Below are 27,062 nucleotides of genomic sequence, written 5' to 3' on the forward strand. Positions count from 1 at the left end.
AAAAATGCACAAATTTTCAGTGAGGTTTAGGATATTATCTTGATTGCTGCCAAGTATCAGGCGGCAGCTTTAAACATTTACGCAAACTTTTGGGATAAAAGCATGAAAGAACTAGAGCTGTCACTATTGGTGAAATATACCCTTGAAGCGTGCCCAAGAATGCTACAGTTGTTTGCGGAAAAATCACACATCATTTCGTGAACTTGACCCAAGAGACCTGGATCATATGCGTGTCTCACCTCAATATGGTTAACATTCGTTACAAATTATTTTTAATACTCTTGATGAATAGCAGATTTATATAACAGACAAGAAACACCTTTGACTTCTAAGTGAGACCTTGAACTTGGAGCTTGGGGTCTGGGTCTTGCAAATGACACGTCATCACAAAATAGGGAACATTTGTGCCAAGCAATTTTAAAATCCCTTTATCAATAGCAGAGTTATGGACCGGACAATAAACAGACTATGCTAACCTTTAACCTCTAAGTATGACCTTAACCTTAGAGCTAGGGGTCTGCATCTTGCGCAAGACATGTCGTCTTATTATGAGTAACATTTACGCAAAGTAATTTCAAATGCCCTTCCTCAGTGGCAGAAATGTGGACCGGACATGAAACATATTCTGTTAACATTTCACATTGACTTGCCTTGCGCTTGACACGTCGTTTCATTATAGTAAACATTTATGCCAAGTTATTTCAAAATCCCTTTATGTATGGCAGAGTTACAACACGGTTGGACGGAGGGACAGTGCGATTTTAATATATTGCCCAACTTCGTGGGCACAAAACATCTTGAAAATGTTATTTATTTCTGTAATGCTTTTAGAATATTGCAGCTCATCCCCTCAGTTGTGACAGTTCGCCCTCTATGCAGTGGCAGCTCCTCCTTTAAGCAGTGGCAGCTCGCCCTATAATCAGTGGTAGCTCGCTCTGTAAGCAATGTATCTCGACTTTTTGGTGATGGGCTAGTAGCAGACTAAGTGCGATTACAATGACTGGGCTAGGAATTTGAAGGGATTCAAAAAAATTAAACATAACTGATTTATTCCTAGTAAAATGAATACTATAAGACACTTCAGAATTTATATTTGTTCTTTTTACTTTCAGTAGATATATGCTATACATATAAAGCAAGTTCATTTATCACTCTCACAAACGACAAATCTAAATAAAATGAATTAAGATAGACTCATGAGTAACTCCTACATGAAAGAGCTATTTGCTTAGTGACTCGCTACTACGAGGAAACTGTCAATCAAAATTATAAAAGCACACAATACAATAACTTTCAAAGTTGATAACTTTCAAATTTACTCTCAAACAAAATAGAAAAACGTAAAGAAAGCCCTGATCAGTTTAACGGTGGAAATATATAGCAGCGAGTGCTCACAGTTCGCGAGTTTGCAAGGTGCGCTGGCTTAAAATGACAGATATATGTGTTCTTCAACAACATATTCGCATGAAAATACAATAACCATACAAAACGTATTCGCTGAGAATGTTTTAATAAAACTACTTAAAGATTAAGGATTGAAATATTTTGTTTAAGCGGCTACATTTGGAGAAGGCTGCTAAGCAAGTGCTCACAATGTAAAAGAACACGACCGACAACTGCACTGATGCAAAACATTATCAGGTAAAATACAGCATTTGCTATCTAGGTCATTTAAAAAAGTATACGAGATAGCGTGATCAAGGATGTAACTTCAATATTAACAAAATTTCACAAATATTACATCTCATTTAGGATCATGTAGTCCATCCAATGTTAGTTCGCTTAAACACTTAAGCCGATGCTAGGGGACATAAGGGTGTTGCAATTTTCATTACCTCCCATGAACAAACTCAGTCAAAGTATGTTAATAGTAGTAGGTTGGTTGAAACCGTTCACCTGATTAATTCTTGATTTTGCTTATATATTATATAGACGAAAAAATTTCAAATACATTAACCCTTACCCTGCTAACTTTCTAAAGGGGACTGGTCCGTCATTCAATTTGGGCAATAACCATTATTCTTTTTAAAAGGGGTGTTCGCTGAAAATTTACAGACTTAATAGCGAACGGATGTACAGGCGGTTCTTGGTTTTCACTGGTCGCAAAGACAGAATCACTTGCCGCCAGAAGGCTAAAGGTAAAAAATGCAAAAGGAAAGATAATCACGATAAATAGAAAATATACAATTGAATGATAACGTGTATAAATTGTTTGGTTCTTTCAATTACACAAAACGTGTAATCAGGAGCTAAAGAAACACAACACAGATTCTAAGAGCCAATAGAAATAGATACATTTCAAGTACGTATTCTCTCTAAAACGAAGCCTTTCCTTTCAGCAGTACATGTATAAATATGTATAAAAACATGTCTATCTGTAGGTTATTAAATGTTCTGGATATGCCTGTGTGTCATTGAAGACGACAAACATTATTGGATTTCCAGTACTGTTGGTGACAGAATCATAGAAAATCCTCGGCTTGGATATGTCTATTATTGGTGGCGCTCGCATGTTGCATGATCCATTGCAATAATTCCCTGTCAGTACCAAACACCGATACATTCTTTTGTTTCCGTCACTACCTGGTGGCGTGTAAATTGCTTGGTCCACATAGTTTGCATTGACAGCGAAATATACACCTTGGCCTATTGCGGTCACTGGAATAATTGTTTGTTTATAGTTTAACATGGTAAAACTTTATTTACTAGGTTTAAGTTTAAATGAACTAGAGCTATAACTAATGGCAATTAATACCCCCAGACGCCGCTTTGACAAGGGGAAAGGAAACTTGTATGATTATGAACTTGTACCTTCAATCGTGACTTTGACCTAGGTGAACTGGGTTGTACATGTACACCCTGCAAGTCGTCTTCGTGAGGTTAATAGCTGATGTAATGTTCACGAAAATCCTAAAAGTGGTTTTAAGATATAGAAGCTATTTGATTTTTGACCTTTAGAATAAGTGTGACATTGTCCCTGGGTTGTGCACTCTGCATATCATCTGGATGAGACTGACACTTGATTCTAACATTTTAAAAATACATCCAGTGGTGAAGAAGATACAAAATTCGTGACTTCAATACAAACTATATATATAACATTATATATATTGTATCTGAGTTCAACTGAAATGCCTACCTCCATTTTAACAAAGAGACATGACAAACAGCTAAATGAAATTTGAAAAGACTACTGTGAAATCATTAATATTCGTGGGGGACTAGTTTTCGTGGATTTCGTGGTTGAGTCAATCCACGAAATTTAATCCCAACGAACAAGTAAAATTCACATTCATTTTATGTTCAAAAGTTGAAATCCACGAATTTATATCCCCACGAAACTGCCGTTTTGACCAAAACCACGAAATTTCATGCCCACGAAATTAAATGATTTTACAGTAATCATTTCTACGCACAACAGGAAAATATCGGTGGTGGGAAATATAGTACAAAAAGAGTGTATCCAACCACTCGCGGGTTTAAGAAGGCTTTAAGAATCTCCAACAAATGCTGAATTCAGTTTACCATTATTTGAACAGTAACTCCTGTTGAAACCATGTGAATTGATACTTGGTACGGCATAGTCAGCAGTTCCATGCCACAATATCTTTTCATTATCCTTCTTGTAAGGGTTATATACGTTCATCTCTTTACGCTTGGCTGCGTATTGTGTATATAATGTTTTATTCTGGACTCTTTCAATCTGAAACATTCATTTTTACAATCATCATGTACCTTGTATAATTTTGTTTTTATTAGGCACTTACAAGAAAGATAAAATAAAAAAAAATATCACGATTAATGAGAGTCCTCTGTGGCCGAGTGGTAAAGGTCTCCGACATTTTACCGTTTGTCCAACACTTCTGTAGGTTCGAGCCCTACCCAGGCTGTCATACAGCTAACTTGGGAAGTGTCTCGGTAAAACGTAATAGCTTTCCTGAGTCTGAAATTATGCCCAGAGAGGCACGTGAGATCTTTATTCACTAAAAACAGGAGAGTTTCCATATGCCCTTAAGTTGTGCCAGTGTGACTTATATCCAACACAATACACAACATAAACAGGAGGGCCATGATGTCCCTTTATCGCTTACCTGTGTTTAGGCGTTTGCTTGAACAAAATTCTTTGCTTAACCTTCAAAAATAAAACTCTAGTTCGCAGGTCATAGTAAAGATTATTCAAGATAACTGGTGAAATCTGTTAAAACTCCTTGCTGTAGCTTCAAACAGAAGTAAGAAGGTCGGTATAACAGGCTTGGGAATATTAAAGATGAGTGTGTAACCTGTATTAAAAGTTATGTATGTGGTCCAAATTTCTATGCTGTACTTTCAAAAATGAGAAAGTAGGTCAGCAGGTCAGGATTAAGACTTTTCAAGATGAGTATTGAAACCTGTATCAAACTTTATACTTATGGTCCGAATTTCTTTGCCACTGCTTCGAAAACAAATGAGTCATATTTAAAAGTCGGGACCACCCGGGCGTGGCCTATATTGACGACTGGCTCATTTATTTATTTAAAACTTTTGGTATATAACCTCTGGAGCATGCCACATGCCAAATATCTAAGCTCTTTAAAAGTTTTTTTCCCTTTATAAGCCAATGCAAAATATGTTGACCTCGAGGCGCAGTCAATTTTGACCCAAGGTCATGATTGAAACAAATTTGATAGTTGACCACTAGACAATACTTAATGTTAAATATCTAAGGTCTGGGCCATATGGCTCTGGACAAGAAGATGTTTAAAGATTTTTTCCAATATAAGTATATGTAAAACGCGGGAACCATGGGCGTGGCATATATTGACCCCATTTTATCAATGTTGATTTACAATTGCAAGTACATGTATATGAACATGCGTTTTGTGTGATGTTCGGAATTTCCATTCTATAGAAATTTATGTTGTCTTTAAATACGAAAATTACAAAAATCGCCATTTATATAACCTTTCAGGGGCCATTAACTCTGAAACCCATAGCGGAATATGGCTGGTTCAATCAAGGAACCGAAATCTTATGTTGATACAAGTTGTGTGCAAGTTTTGTTAAAATCCAATTATAAAAAAACCCGCGTTTGTGCAGACAAGTCCAAAATAGCCAATTTACGGTCATTCCAGTGGCCCTAGCTCTGGAATCAATTGTGGAATATGACTGGTTCAAGAAAGGAACCGAGACTAAAAGTGTGATACAAATTGTGGACAAATGTCGTTTCAATCCAATCACAAATGAAACCACTATCATGCAGACAAGAACAAAATAGTCATTTTGTCCTTTCAGGAGCCCATGAAGGGATATGGCTGGTTCAAGAAAAGAACCAAGATCTTATAGTGATACAAGCTGTGTGCAAGTTTGGTTAAAAGTAAATCATAAATGAAACCACTATCGTGCAGACAAGAAATAGTTGACAGACGCACAACGGATGACGCACGACGGACATCAAGTGGTCACAAAATTCACCTTAAGACTTTTGCTCAGGTGAGCTAGAAAGCGACATAAAAGATATTGTTTCATTAATGGCAAAACAAGTGAAATTATATTGCCTTCACGATATTTGGCCGCCTTCCTAACGTTTTTGTAAACTCGGATACCACTTTACTGTACTCAGTATCTCTTTGATTCAAAGTCACAAGTTTTAAGTTTTCTTTATCTTTCATCGATTGCCAGTGCTTCGGAATATCAAAACTAGCATCTGAAACCAGAAAATGCCGATAATATATCCTACTTCTGAAACATTTTTTAAACAATTTTCAAATCAGAATGTATGTGGCTACATATATCATGTACTAAAACTGGCTTTGATACAGCAATTATATACATGTGCTTTAGTTTCTCTACGCAAAGACACGTGTCAATATGACTTCGTTTACCGGACATATAAAAACGTGCGTAATAAAATTTCTCCATATGTCCGAGACCAGTTTTTACGAGTAATACACAATTACAACTCAATGACTTTCCAATTACATGACACAAGCTTGAATTCAGTTTGTTGAACAGAAAGAGTATATGTTCATTACCAGTGGCACTACTCTTTAACATGCTAATCTATTGATATAATTGTTTTATTAGAACCAACTGGTAATCTATGATGAAGTTGTCACTTTTTTTGGAGAAAATGATCGGATTATTATTTGAAATTGTTATTTGCATCATAATTTTTTATCGAGGCAAAAATTGAAAAGCTTAGCATTCAGTTAAATCATTTTATTTGTGCTAAAATATGTTGTACTAAATGATACAAACAACATAGCATTTGACATCACAGTTCTAATAAGATAACAAATATAATTATTATTGTGGATATTACGAGTATTCTACAGTTTTAGTGGCATAGTTATTCTAGGATGGCTCATGAATGTTTTACAACTTATTTCCAACGGGGTCCTTTTGATAACATTTAGTGTCTAGGATAAAAACTTAAAATATATGTTTGAAAAGTAAATGATTAAATTCTAAACTACACCAGCTAAATTTGAAAAATATTGCAGAACCACGCTCACATAAACTTCAAAGAAATTCAGACCTCAGAGAAATACCAAGCTTTTCATGCATTGTCTCTAACCTAATTCTGATTGACAATGTATTAAATATCAATTAAGGACGGACTATTAGCTTCCTTTGCAATATTAGGGCCGAGTGATGTTCTCCCGCAAAATTCAATTAATTACATTTTAAAGTAAATGACTCAAGGTCTGGTGTAAGTGTAAACTTCTGCTACCAGAGTCACCGTTTCTGATTGCTTTCGGCGTTCTTACATCAATATATATTAAAGTATATGTATGTGTTGTCATTGGCAGTTAAGCTAAGGTTACTTTAGAAAAGTAATTTCATCCAGAAGTCCATGGCACTTCTTTATAAGTCTATCTACTATATTTATTTTGAAACATTTAATTTATACATACGAAATCACAACCATATTGCAATGCGATTCGCAGATGCCTTTTCTATCATTACAAGGGCTACCCTTCCACAAAAAGACGATACAATAAAATATATCCTAATTATTTGTAAAAATCGGAGAAAACTGTCCGTGACATGAATGATATTGCAAATAAAGTTAATATAAATTAAATTAGCTGTGTCTGCGCTGTACAAAATTTTCAATTGCGATAACAAAAACAGTTAATACATCGAAAACATCCTAGCCATATTTAGAAATTAAACTCACAGCGAATCCACATGTTGAAAGTACGCCAGATATTAAAAGGAAGTGTTCCACTTTCATCTTTAAATTGTGCAAAAATTGTTTTGGGATAATTATATCGCGACTTTTATATATTTATACACGAGCATTTTTGTGTTTTACATGCCATGCCTTTTTGTTTCCATTACGTGTGTTAGAGATTCACCTGGAGGGGATTACTTTTATTTACACTGTCCCATGTCTTTGGAACATGGTGGGGGTAAGAGTGAGGTTGGGTGCGCACCACAAACCGGTTTAAGCTCCCCAGTGGTGTTTTTGCCACTGACCGTTCCAAGGCGGTGCCCCACTGTGTTCCTTTGTTTGTTCGTTTTGTCCTTGTGTGTTGACTTTGTGTGCGCGCGTGTGTGTATGCTTATTGTTCGTCTTGTCCTTATGTGTTGGCTTTGAGTGTGTGTGTGTGTGTTGTTCGTTTTGTCCTGATGTGTAAGCTTTGAGTGTGTGTGTGTGTGGTGCACGCGTTTGCGTGCTGGGGGGTTCGTTTTGAGGAGGCTGCGCTTTTGGTGCGTGGCATTCCCTGTTTGATATTTTTCTTTGCTTTTTGAGAAGCAAGCATTTGGTTCATTTGTTCAGTTATTTACATGTAATGACATAATATTGTGATGCATCGGTTTCCATGCTCAGTCCTTTGTTCATACTTTGTGGGCTACCTCAGTAGTACCTAATATCACTTATGCACGTATATCTTGCAATTCTTTTATAAATCAGTATAGACTTATGTATTTCACCTATCTAGCTAATTCTTACCGTTATTTCCCAAGTATTTGTACGTTATTGATCATAAATGTTTATTTTCAAACCCGGAAGTATTCGTTGGCAGCCATATTGTATTGTACGTGCTCTTTATGACGTCACTTTAGTCATGACGTCATGTATTCTCGCTTTACCTCGTGAGGTATCCAGGGGCATTTTTTATATTTAATAAAGTTAACTGTATGAAATGACTCTTAAGACCGCATCACATTTACTTTCCCCTCGTTATTATGTACTTGTATAATTAAATAAAATGTACACGCGGCGCAGGGTGCTATTTTTAAGCTGCAAACCATGTACTTTTTTGTTGTTAGCAGTGTTAGCAATCCATTCGGAGCCCCTTTGCTTACAATGTTTCCTTGTTCTAACATTTTGCTAACACCGTAAGTAAACAGTTAGCAGAACGATATAAAAGGTTGCGTCCGACAGTGAAACGGCACTCCGCAGACAATATTCTTATGTTACAGAAGGTCATTTCTAAAATTCAAGTTAAATACCTTAGTCGAAATTTTCTTTTACCTTTAAGACTTATTAAGTAGATTTAAAAGCTTTCTTCTATTTTTGTTTTGTTTTTGTTTTTCTAAACGTATTTTATAAGTTGAACTTGAAGTAGAATATTTTCAGTAAATCTAGCCTTTGGGATTTCGGGGCCATATTTATTACAGAGATATTTTAAATAATTTTCATATAGAAGTTTTGTTAATGGAATAAATACATTCTTATGAGTAAATTTTGTATATTGCACCTGCGCCAGCCCCTGTGTTAAAAGTTCTATAAAGTTTTACTCGCGATGTTTTCTCACGCAGCCATATCGTTAATTTTCGTTGCTTATACGGTCATTTTGTTAAGGTTTCTTGTGAATAAATCACGTTAAACTTTTACCGACTTGATTTTAATTATGTTTTACTTTGATCTAGTCCTTTATTGTTTTCCCTGCGCAGTCAATCTTTGTGAATCAGTCATTGTCCGTCCGTCCGTCTGTACTCATTAGATGTCTCGAGGTATAACCTCAATAGCTGTGAACCTGGTGCCATAGTCTGCATTCAGGTGTCTACACGATTGTGAACACTAGAGACTTGTTATCATGGTTTTTCTGTGTGTTCGTTCGTCTGTGCATACTTGTATATTGTCAGATAAACTGTCCCTGTCCAGCCTAGAATCCCAGCATAGATCTGTGACACTGCAAAGTTGAATGATATTTTGCTTCTAGTGGTTGAATCTACATTATCGTGGAGCATATGGATGCATATTTGGCTAAACACATGAAAGCATATTAACTGTTCCCGTCCAGAGAGTAGTCCGGGTATCTTGTCTAAAAGACAACGGCCAGCGGCACGCAACAATATATGATGAAATCATAATTTCACAGTCTTGCACGATGCGACAAGTCAATGATATAATTGTTTAAGAAAGGTATTTTATTCGGCAGCTTTGTAATTTTCAATCGCCTCCAACTCTCGCGATTTAATTAATTTTTTTAAGACAGGGCCGAATTTTTGAGAAATATGAATATTACAAAAATGAGATAATTTTGTCTGTCCCTCGGCGACAGTTACTTGTAACCTTTCCATAGTTTCTTAAACATGCAGGAAAATATAGTGCTATATCAAAGGCACACAAGTACATATATATATTATCTGTTTGGCTAAATTGCGAGAAAAAATGCGCATCTCCTCTTGACAGTAAAGCCCTCTATAAAGTATGACCAAAAGTCTGATCAGTGTTTGCTGAAAAATACTGCGGACAAGAATTGCACTAAATTATACTACTAATAAATAATCAAAGGGCAATAATTCTGTTAAAATCACGCAACCGTGACACAAAGACAACTATCTTCTCTTCATAATAAAATCTCTTATGAAATTTTGCTAAATTGTAATTACTGGTTGGTGAGAAATACTCAAGATAAGAATTGTACAATAGTACACATTATAAAAGGATAACTCAGTATCAAATTACCTTAGTCAGTAAGTCAGTGCCAAATGTATTTGGTAATAACAAGAGATAGAGATTATGTTAAATTATCAAAACATTATATAAGTACAAAAGGGACATAATTCATGGAAAACTTCTGCAAAAGTAATGCACCATGTGTCATATCATATAACTAATAATGTGGAACAGCTATTTCAAGTTTAAATCAAATCTATTTAGTAATACCTCAGATACAGCAAAAGTACATCGCAGCTTGAACCTAAAATTCTAACAAAAACAGGGCAAAGTCATAGAACCTTATGTCATATGATGCGCGGAGGAAGTTTTAAGTTTAAATCAAATCCATTGAGTAATGATAGAAGAATCAAAATTTAACTGAAATTCTAAGTAAAAAGGACTTAACTCATATTTGTTCTAAAATCGTGGACTTCGAGTAATATGATGAGGACAATGCAGTGGAAAAACTATTTTAAGTTTGAATTAAGATCTAAGTAAAAAGAGGGCATAATTCATGAAATAATGATGCAAGAGTTATGACCTTTGTGTCATATTAAGTGAATGTGGTACAACTATTTAAAGTTTGAATCATACCTGGTATAGAAGGTGTATACAGAGAAACACTCAACGTTTTACCTTCAACATTGTGGTTGCCTTTACTGACGACGCGTTCTGCATCTGAAAATGCATAACTATATTTCATCATAAACCAAATCTTAGATTATCATAATATCTGTATGATCTGCATATATCTGATATTTCTAAAATACGCAAAATCAAAAGAGTCCATCACAATTTCAAATCTGATGTTTTCCATCCTAACACTACTAAAAGCACGTTTTAAGGCTTGTTGGAACTAGATCTATTTACAATCTTATATTGAGGGAGGCAAAAAGGGACATCACTAGATCCCCTTCTACAACCCCTCAACATACGAAGATTCCAATTCCTGTTGATGACATGTATATTATTAAATTGAAATAAACATGGCTTTAACTATTGCATTATTCAATAATTTCATTCGAAATTAAAATTACGATTATTCAATTTTATCATGATGATCTACCATACCAGACATTAATCAGACTAAAAACAAGAGCTGAAGACACAGCTGAAACTGGGTATCTCGAAATCTGATGAGCCGTGTTTTACTTCTAGTAAATCAAAATGAGACTTGAACAATATAGTTGGTGCAGGGTTTCTTGCTGAATATTTGTCGAATCCTCGCATTATGTTCAAGTGAATAAAGCATATATATTTTGGGAGAACAGAGCAAATTAAAATCTGTTTTGCTCATAGATTTTATTTTTTCTATATCTGCAACAGATCACACCTTTTTTTAAAAAACAAATTTTTACTTTAACACACTGAGATGTAGATCTATAGGAATTTACATTGACACAACCACAGTCACAGTATGTCCAATCTGATAGACCTTGAGCTGACAATAACACCCCCTTTCCCCCCCCCCCCCCCCCACCGTCTAGGGATATTTCTACGCTATGATTTTCTTGAAGCATATAATATAAGCTATCATTCTAGAAATTCTGCCATCTGGCAGTCGGGTTCTTTTTACGTCACAGCCTACTTTATACGTTACCATTATTAATTTTTAGAAAATACTGACTGGCACTACAGTTAGCCATAAATGGTTTACTTGCTACACAGTATGTATACATATATAGACAGAATATACAGAATTATATTTTGCAGGTAAAAGTGACACATATAGGATGTGATTTACGTTATCAAATGTACGTTACATGTACCAAAAATTGTAACGAAAAATAGAAAATACAACTATGTGAGTTTATATTTTATTTGAAGTGTCAATGTCAAAAGTGTTATTAGAAGAGGTTGTGATTATAGCAGATAAGACCTTGACATAATTATATCGGTTGTAAAATATTTCCAATTATTACGAAAAAAAGCGGTAATGTGTAGTAAAGAAGATAAAATAATATAATGTTGACAATCTGAGTTTTTCAATTTAAAATAATTATTTTTAAAAAGTAAAATAATATTTGGGATATGGTAAAATAATTTGCTTAAACAGATATGTAACATGTACAAATTCCATAAATTTGTATTTTATATATTACAAATTACATGTATAGATCTATGTAACGAAAATTACTAATTACATAAAATATATCCTAGTATAGTTTTCTTTCTTCGAACTGAATTTACAATCAGGATTAAAAAACAAATCATTTTCCATGTGAAATGAAACTGACTTCATTTAGTGGAAAATAAATAAACAAATAAATAAATAAATTACAAATCTGTGAAATGATTTGCAGAGAGTGAGTGCTCAAACTTGCTTCATATATATGGCACCTTTGAATTTTTCAATCAATGATAACGCTACAGTCAAACATATCTTACAAATGCCGGTAGATGCAAGTAATGAAGTTGGCCAGAAATATACTATAGTGACTTGGCTGTTGCTAAGAAAGCATATTCTTTGGTTCTGCATTGGTAACATAATTGTTAGAATGGGTGTGTTTCACACTATCTGCTCTATATTTGGGACTGTAGGAAAATAAACGAAGAGCAATGGTTTTGCAGAACTTGTAACAGAAAAGGGAATTTGTTCTAGTGGTTCACATGATAAAGTATCGCCAGGTAAACGCTACAACTGTGACCTATATGTACATTCGTCTGTAATGGAAGCTCTTGAGCGTTTGCTTCTATGCAAGTTTGAAGAGACAGAACCCCGCAAGGAAAGCATTTCAGAAGACACTAATATTACAGAAACGGACTGAAAGTCCAATCAAAGAAAAGGTGTTTGAAATAATATCATTCCTGACTTTGAAGAGTATTTCAACAGACATCTGCAGTTCAAATCAGAAATCATAAATGGTGAAAGTGGCAAAACTGCTCAATTTTGTGTAAAGTATGACATTGAACACAAAATTCGCATGATATTGTTGCTCATCAAAGCAACAAAGACTAATGTTCTTGATTTACATATAGTATCTCTGTACAAACTGTGCTCTTTGTTCTTCGCATTTGACCACAATATTATAATCATGCCCGCTACCTCCCTGTTTACCTCTTGACATTGATGAATATTGTTCCAGGTGCAAAAGAGCTACTCCGAAGTAATGATTTTAGTGTATCTAGGTCCTCTGTACCGGCATTGAGAAATGCTGAATATATATCACTATAGAACAGAAACCTAACAGACATGCAAAGTCTGAGGGTGGCATAATTGGTTTCAGTAGAAAATATGCTGCATGCTTCCGCTGGTGCATAACCCGTCATTTCAGAGCCAGGTATGTTGAAGCAACACTTCAAAATGCTGACATAAATAGAGAAAACATGTCCGACCACAAAGAAGTATAACCTGCTCAGATACGTAGCAGTGAAGAAGAAGTTAACAGGGTTATAATGGCATAGAATCCTTCACGAACCCATTCCAACAAAGATGAACATTACTGTGTGTCGACTGGTATTCCTGCGAACGCAGAATTCGCTCATGACCTTGGGGCAACTGAAATAGGTGAAAAGACGACGGATTGATTATCAAAAGAAGATTGATTGAAACATCAGTTCCTTTTCAAGACCCCATTAAGAGAAGCAAACTTAAAACATTTGCCACAGCTGAAGATACAAGGAAGGTAACAAATTCTCTAAACAAAATACTACAGATAAGAGCAGAATGTAACGTGAATGAACAGTTGGTACTTTTGGCTGTTCAGCATGACATTGATCTAGAATTGACACTTTCTTTTCCTCTAGGACCTGTCCCTGACCGTTATAGCTACTGCAGATGGAATGCCAGTTAAAACAAACAAGTCAAAACTACTTCATTATGTAGAAGCTAACCAGCCGTCCAAAAAAGATGACATTGTTTTATTGCTTGATGGTAACGCCCAGCTGCAAAGCTTAGTAACCATCCCTGCAACATTCCAATACGTAGCCGAAACTGTGTTCAGTCAACTACCTAAGACAGCTTGTGTCGACTTTGTAAATGACACTTACAGTCCTCGGTCGATCAAATCATATCAGCGTGCTCCAAAAATCTTACTGTCAAAAGTGAAAACCAAAGTGAAAACCAAAGTACAACGTGACTGAAAACCATTCATGTCAAGTAGTGAAAACAAAACACAGCTGATCAATCTAATTTTCGAACACTAAAAATGTGATTCCTATGCACTAAAGATGAAGGGACGACAACTGTATTTTGTGTATGATGAAACTCACAAGTGAAGATGGGAACAAAGTTCAAGCTCGACCTTATATACCACTGTTTCTATATAAAGGAAGAAGTAGACATAAGAATACTATTCATTACAAAGATATCAGTACAACTAGCACTACATGAAAGACGTCAATCAAAGTTAGATCTTCAGATACAGACTTCAAAATACGAAATACTGTTTTATTTTACACTGGAACAGGCAATAAGTGATGCCATTTAAAAGCTCGCAACATCTTTAAAAGCAAAGGAAAAAGAATCTGCTCAATTTTGCCAGCAATGCACTGTCTGCCTGGTTGATACAACTAGTGCTTTTGTTCGCACAGGGAAAGTAACGCCGCTCAAATTAGTAGAGTAAAACCAGGTGTATGTTGCAACATTAGCGGAAGTAGTTCACATACATCACCGATCTGATGACCTCTTATACATCATCGAAAATAGTGTCTGTGCAATCTATGGATACAAAGAATACAATAACATCAACAAACTTATATATGACATGTTTCTTGAAAAGTATATATGTATTGGCAATGTCCTGAGTACATATAATGGTATGGTCATAAGTCTATATCCACTGTGCCAATAATTATTGGCACTTAAAATGCAAATAACACGTGACGTGTGAACTATCTATTTACCCAATTCTACGAAAAGTGGATGAAAGTAGATAGAAAGTTGGGTCAGAATATTTGTTGGAATATGACTGGTGTTCCGATAATATAGTACTTCAAAAACTAGCTGAAATTATTTGTGACACATCAGCTACATGTGACTCTGATGACTCTGATTATGACTATGAAGAAGTAGAGATGACCAATATAATTAACACAATATACGAGACAGTGATTATGACGACTTAGGTGACTGAAAATATCAAACTGAAAAGAACTGTTAATAGCAGTAAATACTAATTTGCTTATTTCAAGGTAGCTGAAGAATGATTAATGATACAACTTAATTGTTTCTCAATTTTAACTTATGTGAATTGATTTGGTTAAGCAGATAAGCGGTTGTAAGCATGTAATTTTCAGTTACTAAAAACACATTCATTAACGTATCGTAAGGTAGGTTACAATGTCAATGCTGTGCTACTGTCAGAATAATTTGTATGTTTGATATATTGATAATGTTACACATAAGCACAGATAGTGCTTGACTCCCTTTTCATGCTGTCATTGCTATAATTATTGTTGAATTGCAGTTAATAATAGGATTTGGGTCATTTGTGGCTAATTTGGTTCATTATGTTGATAGCTGGATCCCAGTATCACACACAATGTTATATACAACAGTTAAATGGAACCAGATATTTGTTAGAGCAAGTACTCGTTGTAAAATACTTTGTATAAATTTGGACCAATCAGAAACAAGTTCTATAAATAGCACGTCTGTTGAGGTATAAATAGGTAGATGGATGACAAAGAGGGCATTCGGTATCCAGCGAAAGAAGAAGACACATCGAGGATTCAACTAATAATTTATCCCAGTACCTTGATAAGGAAGTTATTGCAACTGCACTGTCAGGGCGGATAAATTATTAAAAAGAAAAAGTTTGAAGTTCGTTGACTAAAGAAGAGTTGCAGAATTTCAACCAGGTTTCGAGCTATAGGGCCAGAGCATATGAGTTTTACCTTAAGGGTAGTCGAATGCTATAGACGATAGCATATATAGGCTGTGCATCGGAAAGCTGAGACAGAGACCCAGAGTTTGGTAATCTACTGAGATAGTAGGAGAGTTCCAGCTTATGGACGGTTCAGCGTTATTGGTGAAGTACAGCCAAGGCATTGGAGATATACCTATATGGTAGTTGAATGCTACATGTGATAGCATATAGGCGCTGAGCATCCAGGAGTCAGGGCAATCATATAGAGTTGTAACTTCAATTAAGAGGGCAGAGGCCGATCATCTATAAGATAAGACTCGTATGTTTTTGATTCAAAGACATTGTCTGACGGGAACTTCAACAAAAAGACCAGTCAAGTATAGTCTCCAGCCTATAGGAGTTTGAGCTAATTATTATTAATTGAAGATTGTTAGTTTGAAACATTTAGTGATTTGCCTGATCCCTGAAATTATTTAGCTCATAATCGAAATCATTTACGAATCATTAGTACACGAATCATTTAGGCAAGATAGCCAGAGGATAATTCTATATATATGAGATATTTGGTCTCACCAGCTATACGTTTTAACAAAAGACATTCTATTTCGTTTGTCAGCTAGTCTAAGACATAGTCACCTTAGGGATAGGACCCATTTCATTTTTCAAGATACTAAAGGCGCAGGGACTTCCCTGGGTCATATAACTCGTATCCTGACAGCTACATGCATTTTTATATCAAACTAGTTCAAACTTGATAAGATACTCGCATTATCTAAGATTAAACATCATTATAAGGATTACATAAACAATCTATTGTCTGAGAAATGAAAATTTTATATCGTAAATTTTAGTAACGTATATAAAAACGGTAACGTACTTGTTCTTAAAACTTTTGAACGATACATTCTTAAATGCTTATATAATATGTATATGAAAATACTATATTTCAGACATACATGTATCTGCTTTTTTCTGACAATTAAACCTATTGAATTAATTGATATGAGTATTTTTTAAAACATATGGTAACGTAAATTAAAAAATGAAATGACCGATTGAGAGAACAAAACACAGCGGGAAAATTGACAACAGCATATTATGCATATCACTAAACCCACTTGTTAATGCTTTTGGTTGTTTCTACCACATAAATCACCACATTTCAGTCTTATCATTTATTAAATAATTGTTAATGTAACGTAAAGAACATGCTGTAATTCACAGTTAACCCGCTTGCCAGATGGCAGAATTCAGAAATATGATCTACAGACAAGGGGCTTCAAAAATAATAGGGTCTACAAAAGTCCCTAGAGGGGGGGGGGTTCACCTTCCAGCTCTAGGTATGACTTAAATGGAGAGAAAATATATACATTAAAAACAAATGTTGACACGACTTCAAAATTTGTAAAGATATCTGAAGTGTTCAGAAAAGCAAGTTCAGGATTTCTAGCTTCAACTCTACATTGTTAAACAGGACTATAAGGGCCATAACTCTAGAAACCAGAGCACCGCCTATGTGTGCCATAGCTCGTCTGCAAGTGCTGGTCAGTATGTAAGAAAAGTGTTATAATTCAGAATTTCTATGTACAAAAAGGGCCATAATTCTGAAAAAATGTAAATCAGAGTTATGGTTCTTGGTCTATAAAGGCACCTTATGGTGGTAAAAAGGTGTGCAAAGTTTCAAAGCCGTATCTCTAATAGTTTTTCAGAAAAGGTGGACCTAAACAAAAGTTTTAACCAAGAAACTCAAACTTTCTAAGTACAAAAATGGCCAAAATCTGGACAAAATGCATATCAGAGTTATGGTTCTTGGCCTACTCTGTCACATAATGATGACAAACAAGTGTGCAAAGTTTCAAAGCTGTAGTTATGGTTTTTGAGAACAGGAGGACCTTAACAAAATATTTAACCGACGCAAACATTGACGATCAAGCGACGACAACACCTCGTAGATTTTTTTCAAAAATCAGACAACCTAAATATGAATAAAATTCAAAACAAGCTTAATACCTGTAAATTTATGTAAGAGTGAGCCACAACAAATATCAGAGAATTCAACCATATAATGAATGAACCATTTGACAAACATGTCCGCTGTGTCTACAGACAAACAGGCAAACAGGGTCAATCCAACATACAGTACGAGAACTTTCTTTTACAAGGTCCAACCCTCCAGTTTTGCTGTTCTACAAAATGTATGAATTTAGGAAAGAAATACAGATATTTATTACAATATACCTGTTTGGTTTTTAAATGTAATATATATAACATCCTCTTCTTCTTCGTCTCTGATGATGTCCTCAATTTCACCACCTCCAGACCGTCTTGTATTCTCAAAGTAAAATTCAACTGTGTCAATTGATGCAGATTTGTCAACACCTTTCACTTTGATTGTTTTTGTTGATTGTTCATTTTCTTTATCTTTTTCCTTCACTTTGTCTGACTTTTTGGACTGTTTGCTAGGAGTATGTAGTGCAACACTGACTTTTTGTTTTGCTATAACATGACCCACTCTTTCTTGAACCCTAAGTGCCACTAAATATCGAAGACAAAGAAAAACAGATTAAACTATTGTATCATTGTATTTTTGGTCTATAGTTATTATAGACATAATTTATTAATTAAAAAATACTTTGATAATAAACAACAGGATCTGTCCTCTGATTCAGGCATTATCTGCATAATCTGCACTTGAACTTTTGTTTTACCTTGCAAATCTAAAACATGGAGAATTAAATCATTTTGTGACTTTGAACTTTGTGGCTGGTCAAGCACTTCACATGACACTGTTAAGAGGAACTAACTAACATGTTATGTTTTCAAATCTATTAGTCATTGACATAATTTGATATACTTAAAAAAATCATCGGATTTCTTTTACAACAGCTGTTTGTAAAACAGATATATGCCTCACTTGATGGCAAGTCAGATGAAGCTGGATATATCATTCTACTTTGCTACAACCTTTGACCAAATATCCTCAGAAACATCAGGGGTCATACAATTACTACATTCAACCACCCTACGAAGGTTGACAGACAAATTGTTCTTAAAATGTAGAACTGAAATTGGAGATCACTGTGACTTTAACCTTTGACCTACTAACCCAAAAGTAATAGAGGTCACCTAATCTACTGATTATATGCAATCATTTTATAACATTTTACAGCTGACAGACAAAGCATTCTTTAGTTATTACTCAGAAACTGTCCGGTGTCAAGATCACTGTGATATTGGCCTTTGATCTACTAACCCCGAAAACAATGCGAGTTATCTGCTGACTATAGTCAATCATTACATAATGTTTGACAACTAAAGGACAAAGCATTTTTATGTTATTGGGCAGAACCTGTTTTCAGTAACATGGTCAAATTGACCTTGTCATTTGACCTTCTGACCCCAAAAAAAAAACAAAAGAAGTCATCTATTGTTTTGTATGCAAACATTCTATGAGATCATGGTGCAAAACAAGATACCCACTCTTCTTGGAAGGTGGGCATAATTAAATACCATTTATGTAAAACATAAATATGAAATTGATGGAACCCATTGCCAAGAGGGTATTAAAAGACAAGCCAGTTTCTCAATAATGCTGAGTGCCAAGCAAGGGAGCTACTGGTACCATTTTTCATGTCTTTAGTATTACATGGTCAGGGACTGAACACACGACCTCACACACTCAAAGTGAATGCTCTACAACTAGGATATGGAGGTGGCTTTGTAAAATCTTGCTGATCTGCATAGCTCCATTGCTAAATTTGCTTTGCCCGAAACATAACCTATCATACTGATTGTAAGTATTTCTCTTGACAGTTGATAAGACAGACCCATTTTGGCAGATCTTTTTACATCATTTGCATATAGCTCCACGGAGTTATATTTGGATCTGTGCTTTGCAATTTTATTGTCTTATTATAATGAGTTTGAACAAAGTTGTTTCATAATCTAACCATTTACTAAGTTGTTTACTGTACAAACAGAACAGAACTACATACTGACCAACTGCCACAGCACAAACCAAAGCTCTTAAAACTATTCTCTGACCTGGTTTTGACAGAGAACTGATTGAGGACTCTTAATAATTATGGTAGGTTTTTCTGGTTTAGTTTCATCAGCTTACAACTCAAGTACAAATGCTTTCATCTTTTGATAACTTGAGCAGACTTTTTAAAGTTATTTTGATTTCATAAAACTATAATGTTACAAGTGCATGAAGTATTGCCATGCAATACAAAGTCCCCTACTGGAAGGCAAATAATTTTCTCTACTGCAGTATAACATAATGATCTGTATAAACAATATTGTACTTTACAAACAATAAGTTAAAATACAACATTTTGATTAAAATTTTCATATACAAAAATCTACAGTACTGTTGTTGATTGCTTATAACATTTATGAATAGTAAAAGGAATTATTAATAAACTCAAGTTTCATAACATTTCATTTTGAAATTGGTGTGAAAATATGAGAAACAAGATGTGTGTCCATAGGACACAGGTGCCCCCACCCCCACCACCACACACACACACACACACACACACATTCCAGTCAGTGTAGTACTACATGGTTTTATGACTCAAGGTTAACATTTTTAAGATGTTTGAAACAAAAAACTTTTAAGTATTTAAGTATTTACTTTTTGTGTATTTTTCAGTTAGTGAAGGACCATAACTCTAAGTGCCCGAGTAAAATCCGAAAGAGAACACCCAGTGCAGAACTTCATCGGCTATAAAACAATACTCAAATGTTTTGTGACTCTAGGTCAAGTACATATTGACATACATGCAGCAAAAACTTTTTTTTTTAATAAGACATGGGACATAACCGTAGACTTGCAAAGTCGAAAAAGGTGCACAAAGTCACATACTTGATAATATTCCTACATGATTTCATGACACTAGGTAATTTTCTTTTAAGATATATGCAACACAAGCACTATATGTGTATTTTTCACTAAGACAAGAACCATAACTCCAATCTGCCCGTGTGAAATCCCAAATAGAACACAAGGTGTCAAACTTCACATGCTATATAACAATCCTCTAAATTAATGTTTTATGATTTTAACTCAAATAATTTTTGAGATACTTGTGACACAAACTTCTGTTCCATTTATGCATATTTTGGACAATCAAGGACCATAACTCTGGTCTGACCGATAAAAAACCAGAACAAAATCCCATGTGCATAACTTCACATGCGGAATAATATTCCTATGATGTTTCATGATCCTATGTCATACACTTTTTGAGATATGTGCGACACAACTTTTATGCCTTTTTATCGCATTTTTTATCAAGTCAAGGGCCATTGCTGTGGTATCTCAAATAAACCCAAGATGCAACACTTCGCATGGTGAATAATGTTCTTGCAATGTTTCATAATACTGGGCCAATACTCTTTGAGATACATGCGACAAAAACATAGGCCCTTTTTATGCCTATTTATGGCTAAATCAAAGGCCATAACGCTAAAATGACTGAGTGAGATCCATATAAAAAGCCTGGTGCACTGCTTCATGTTGAAAAACAATGCTGTGAGATTTGATGACTCTGGAACAAATATTTCTCAAGATATGAGTGACACAAATCGGGATGGATGGCTGGACGGACGGACAGAGGATGTTCCCACATATGAGGGTTTTATGGCTACTCTTTTGTTCTCTCTATTGTCATTTTAGCCACGTAAAAAATAGTCAAATAAAAACCTTACCAAATGAATGACATCAAACATAAAGTACGGTTACCTATTGTTCCCATAGCCACATAAGTATGCAAATGTAGGCTCGGACAGACGGACGGATAAGGGCAACTCTAAGTGCCCCTCCCCACCCTCACCTACCCACAAACAAATTCAACCAGAAGAAGGCTAATAACAATTGATTGCTACAATAATTTAACTTAGGATCACCTTACAATAACTACAGTTTATATTACAAAACCAGAACATAAAACCTCACCTTCCTCATTCTCAAATGTTACAAGGGCCATATTATTTTCTTCATCAAATCTACAATCACATACGTCACCACCACCGGATCGTCTAAAACATTCAAAACACATTTCCAATGTCTCAAGCTGTTCCGTACACACGATACTGCATGGACCAGTCACTTCGATAGTACTCCGAGGAACAGGAGGCTCTGGCTTGTAAACTGTCACTTCAACTTTTTGTCCCAGCATCATTATTGGACATTTGTTTAAGACAATATCGACAGCTGAAGATGTTCACAATAAAACATAAAACATTTTGTCTAATAGCTTACTTGTAACTGAAGATATTGTGTAAGGAAGTTATGGCCAACATATTAAAGTCCATTATCCACAAGAGTCGTGTTGGACCTGGTCATCCTTCCACATTGTCAAAAATGTTTTGTTTTTTAAGGAGTGCTGCAAACAAGGGAACAAAACAATGGTAAAGACAGTTGAAACGGTTTCTGGGTGATAACTCAATAACGCTTGATCATGAAAATTGCTAGGAAGGTTGGTCATGACCAGCAGATGACACTTATTGATTTGGAGGTTAGTAGGTCTATGGGCAAGGTCACAGTGACCTGGAACAGTTACACCATTTCCGGAGATAACTTGAGAACGGTTGGGCCTAGGATCATGAAAGCTGACAGGAAGGTAGTTCATAACAAGCAGATGACCCTTATTGACTTAAAGGCCAGTAGGTCAAAGTTAAGGTCACAGTCACCCAGAACAGGTAAAACGTTTCCGGATGTTAACTTGAGATTGCTTGGGCCTAAGATCATAGAAGGTGATAGGGAGGATGGTCATGACCAGCAGATGATCCTTACTGGTTTGAGGTTAGCAGGTCAAAGGTCAAGATCACAGTGACCCAGAAAAGTTAAACTGTTTCTTGACGATAACTTGAGAACAATTGTGCTTAAGGATCATGAAAGTTGATAAGGTTGGTCATGTCCAGAAGATGACACTTACTGATTTTGAGGTCAGTAGGTCAAAGGTCAAGACCACAGTCGTTGATCATGACCAAAAGATGATTTTGAGGTCAAAGGTCAAGGTCACATTGACCCGGAACAGTTCAAATGTTTCCGGAAAATAACTTGAGAACTATTGGGCCTAAGATCACGAAATTTAATCAAGAGGTTTATCGTGACACATTTATTTTGAGGTCAGTAGGTCAAAGGTCAAGGTCACATTGACCCAGAACATTAGAACTTTTTTGCTAAATAACTAGAGAATATCACATTTGATACGGAGTCTACCTTTGGTAAATGACCAATAATTATTGATTTGAGGTCAGTAAGTCAAATGTCTAGTGCACAGTGATCAAATAATTTCTGTTCCTTGTGCAATTTCTGAATCATTTCGTGTTCTACGATCTCTTGTTGAGTTATGGTCTGGACATAAAATACGACAGCTGAACAAACACATGCAGGGCCATCACACAATACGTCTGTTTTTCCAAAACAGACATAAGAAAGTCTTCTATCCAATAGGGAAAATGAATTTAAGCTATATAATCCTGACCTCCAAGTATCGCCTTGTCCTTGAATCTAGTGTCCTAGGTTGTGCTCTCTGCACATCATCTTGACAAAATTATCAACTGATGCTAGTTTTTTATGAAAATCTTTCAAGCAGTTAACTGTATGACAATATGCAGTGGACTAAATGTTAAGATTTAAGAACCCTGTCCTCCAAATATGGTTGTGTGCTCTGCATGTTGTCTTGGTGAGGTAAACAACTGATGTCAGTATCATGAATATCTTTCAAGCAGTTACGACAATACAGAGTAGACACAATCTTAACCTATTTGATCGAGGACATCCTAGTGTGTTGTTGTTTTGGGTTTAATGCCGTTTTAACAGTATTTCAGTTATGTAATTGTGGGTAGATAACTTAACCATTGTTCCAGTGTTCCTGGATTCTGTACCAGTACAAACATGTTCTTCGCAAGTAACTCTCAACTTCCCCAAATGAATCAGAGGTGGAGGACGAATGATTTTAGACACAATGTCTTTTGTAAAATCATCACGGAGAACATACGCCTCGCCCAGGGCTCGAACTCGCGATCATGTGATCCGTAGATCTGCGCTCTCCCTACTGAGCTAAGCAGGCGGATCTCTTGACCCCAGACCTAGACACCTGGGTTGTGCAATCAAAAAGTCATCTTAGTGAGGTATGTCATCTTGATAAGGTAAACAATCAATGCCAGTTTATGAAAACCCTATTAGTAATTACAAAGATGTGGAGCAGCCACAAGTGATGGACAGATAAATAATGATCAACAAGTGTGCAAAATTTCAAAGCTACAACTCTTTTAGCATTCAAGAGGGCCATGATCGCCCTACATCTCAAACTTTTGTGACATACAGATGGACAGACTGACACACAGCACAAACTGAATATATCACCATACATATGGACAAACATAACAAGATAATGATGAAGAAAAGGTAGAACTTGAAAGCTAAAATTACCTAACTAAAAGTTTATGCGCTATGCACATCATCTCGTTGCGTTTTCCTAAGTGCCATGTTTATAAGTAATTTTCCTCAATGGTTTTCAAGTAAGACTCTTGGACACAAAATATGAGAGACAAATTTGACCTTGCTGTGACCTTAACCTTTGACCTAAAGACCTGGTTCAAGTACATTGCTAACTGTCTCATTGTCACCTACCCATATGCCAAGATTGAAGTCAAAGCTTTTAATAGTTATTAAGATATGTATCCTGACAAGTATTTGAACCATTTTTGACCTTGACCTTTGACCTACCGACCTGGTTCATGTGCTCTGTACCTTGTCTCATCTCCATCACCTATATGCCAAGTTTAAATTCAATACCTTGACTTAATATACCACGGATGGACAAGCGCATGCAGCGCCATCACTTATCTCCGTTTTACCAACACAGGCATAACAAGTGAATTAAGTATTGCCATGTAATACAAAGTCCCCTATTGAAAGGCACCTACCTTCCTCTATTCCAGTGTAACTTAATGGTCTTATATCTGTCAATGATGTGTAAACAATGATTGTATTATATCTACAATATGTTATAACAGAACACTTGGATTCAAATTTGCATAATTATGCAAAAATCTAGTTGTTGATAGTTTCATAATATCTATAATTATTAAAAAGTATTAAATTTCAGTTTTGGTAACATTTCATTTTGAAATTGATGGGAAAATATGAGAAAAAAATGTAAGAAAGCATCATATTAAGCGGAAGTAATTAGTTATAAGTTAAATAAGTTATAGATCGAACAGAAAAGAAAATCATATTGACACTTGGTCTCAAAGTGTGACATTGACCTTAATGCTAGGGTTCTGACTTTGTGCTTGACACGTCATCTCATCACGGGGAACATTTATGCCAAGTAATATTGTAATACCTTGATGGATGAGAGAGATTAGGACTGGACACAAAACAGACCCTGTTCATGCCATGTTAACATTTGATTACTAATTTGTTAATTAGTCTTGACCGCCAAGAATGGCCTTGACCTTGATCTAGTGATCTGGGTTGTGCTCTCTGCAGATCAACTTGAAAATTTAACCAACTGATGCTAGTTTTATGAAAATCTGTCAAGCAGTTAGCTGTTCGGCAATATGTAGTGGACACAAAGTTAAACTTTAAGACTTCTGTCCTCTAAATATGACCAGACATTGGGCCTTATGACTTTAATGGTGTGTTCTGCATGTTGTCTTGGTGAGGTTAACAACTGCTGTCAGTATTATGAATATCGTTCAAGCAGTTTAGACAAGAGCAGACATAATCTTAACCTATTTGACCGAGGACATCCTAGTGTGATCTTAAACCCGGATCTAGAAAACTGAGTTGTGCACTCTGCGAGTCATCTTGGTGAGGTAAGCAACAGATATTTGCTTAACAAAATCTTTCAAGCGGTTTAGACAATATGGAGAAGATATAAAGTTAAGCTATTTGATCATTTACCTCCAATATAACCTTGAACTTGGACCTAGTGACATGTGACGTGCACTTCGTATGTTATCTTGATAAGGTTAACATGGAGCAGACACAAGGGATGGACAGGTGGACGACATGCTTGACTCCCAGGGTCATAATTATAATAAAATTCAAAGACAGTTATGGTTCATGACACATATACTCAACTAATAATGATCAACAAGTGTGCAAAATTTCAAAGCTACAACTCTCCAGGATTCAGGACAAGAGGGCCACGATCGCTCTACATCTCAAGCCTTTTGTGACATACAGATGGCCAGACTAACATGCATCACAAACTGAATATATCTCCAAACATATGGGCAAACATAACAAGATAATAACGAAGAAAAAGTACAGCTTGAAAACTTGAATTACCTTCTGGTTCCTCAAATTCCACAGTAGCAGTACCATTCGCTTCATCAATGTCAACATGGAACACAGGACCACCACCATACTTTCTTGTGTTCTCAAAAAACATTTCTAAAACTTCTACATGAACACTTGAGGGCAGGTTGCTGACCACTATTTTTGTTTGCTTCTCTTCGGTAACTAGCATCTCTGGCTCCCCTGTTTTATTTTCTGGTTTCTCATTAATAGTTCCATGATGTGGCCCATGCCCTGTAAAGTAAAAACAATTCTGATAGGCTTGAAGACAAACAGATGCAATTTTAGGAAGCCCCTAGGTACCCCTCAAAGCAGTATTTCAAACAGTAGTCAGGATCTGGATAGAGACACACAGCTCTCATCGTTATTTGACAGAAGTGAATACTCGACCGATTCCCAATTAAAAAAAAGAAAGTTATTTTTCCCTAACTGTGAAAGAGAAACTTTTTATATGCAAAAGGTATCTGATCTGTTTGAATTAATCTTTTCCCAAAATGAGCAGTTATCGCGTATGACTTTCCTACTTTGAAATGCCAGGGTCTCTTCTTAATTTCACGATATAAAAACCTTTACTTATCAATCTTTGGCATCCCCTGCCCTTTTACTATGAGTAAGTTATTGGGTCCACCTTACTTTTGGCTGCCGGAATCCTAAGACGGTGCCCTATTGTTTTGTTTTTTTTCCAGCTTATATATGTGCGTTTGTGTGACTGTGCGTCTGTGTGTCTTGGGCGGTGCCCTACAGTGTTGTTATACCGGTATCTGCGCTGCTGTGGTTTACAATGTAGTGTAACTGTGTTTAAGGAACGTAGCATTCCCTTTTGTATATTCATCCTTGTTCTACTTTCCCCTTCAACCTCCTCACCAATCCCCCTTTCTACCCTTACTCCCCTCTATCTATATTTTGCATAAAATTAAATAGTGCTTGTTGGATCTTTGAAGCAACGCGTCTGTAATAATTTTCTGTTACAGTTTCAAACCCACAGTTTATAGTAACAGGAAAGTGATTTCAAGTCAGTGACCTTAACCACTGGGCTGGGGAAGCC

General features: G+C 35.7%; 1 protein-coding gene across 1 annotated transcript in view; it reads right to left on the bottom strand.

Moving 5' to 3' along the window:
* Nucleotides 1–430: 430 nt before the first annotated feature.
* LOC128553429 (uncharacterized) overlaps nt 431–27,062 on the bottom strand; it is a 30,980-nt gene continuing 4,348 nt past the window's right edge. The window contains exons 2-8 of the mRNA XM_053534576.1: nt 26,009–26,251; nt 21,653–21,910; nt 17,929–18,225; nt 10,475–10,558; nt 5,535–5,683; nt 3,526–3,703; nt 431–2,658 (exon numbers count right to left, since the gene is read on the bottom strand). Coding sequence (XP_053390551.1) covers nt 2,372–2,658; nt 3,526–3,703; nt 5,535–5,683; nt 10,475–10,558; nt 17,929–18,225; nt 21,653–21,910; nt 26,009–26,251 — 1,496 coding nt within the window. The 3' untranslated portion in view covers nt 431–2,371. The remainder of the gene's footprint in view (nt 2,659–3,525; nt 3,704–5,534; nt 5,684–10,474; nt 10,559–17,928; nt 18,226–21,652; nt 21,911–26,008; nt 26,252–27,062) is intronic.

Source organism: Mercenaria mercenaria, unplaced genomic scaffold (genome assembly GCF_021730395.1).
Source record: "Mercenaria mercenaria strain notata unplaced genomic scaffold, MADL_Memer_1 contig_3817, whole genome shotgun sequence".
Taxonomy (NCBI): domain Eukaryota; kingdom Metazoa; phylum Mollusca; class Bivalvia; order Venerida; family Veneridae; genus Mercenaria; species Mercenaria mercenaria.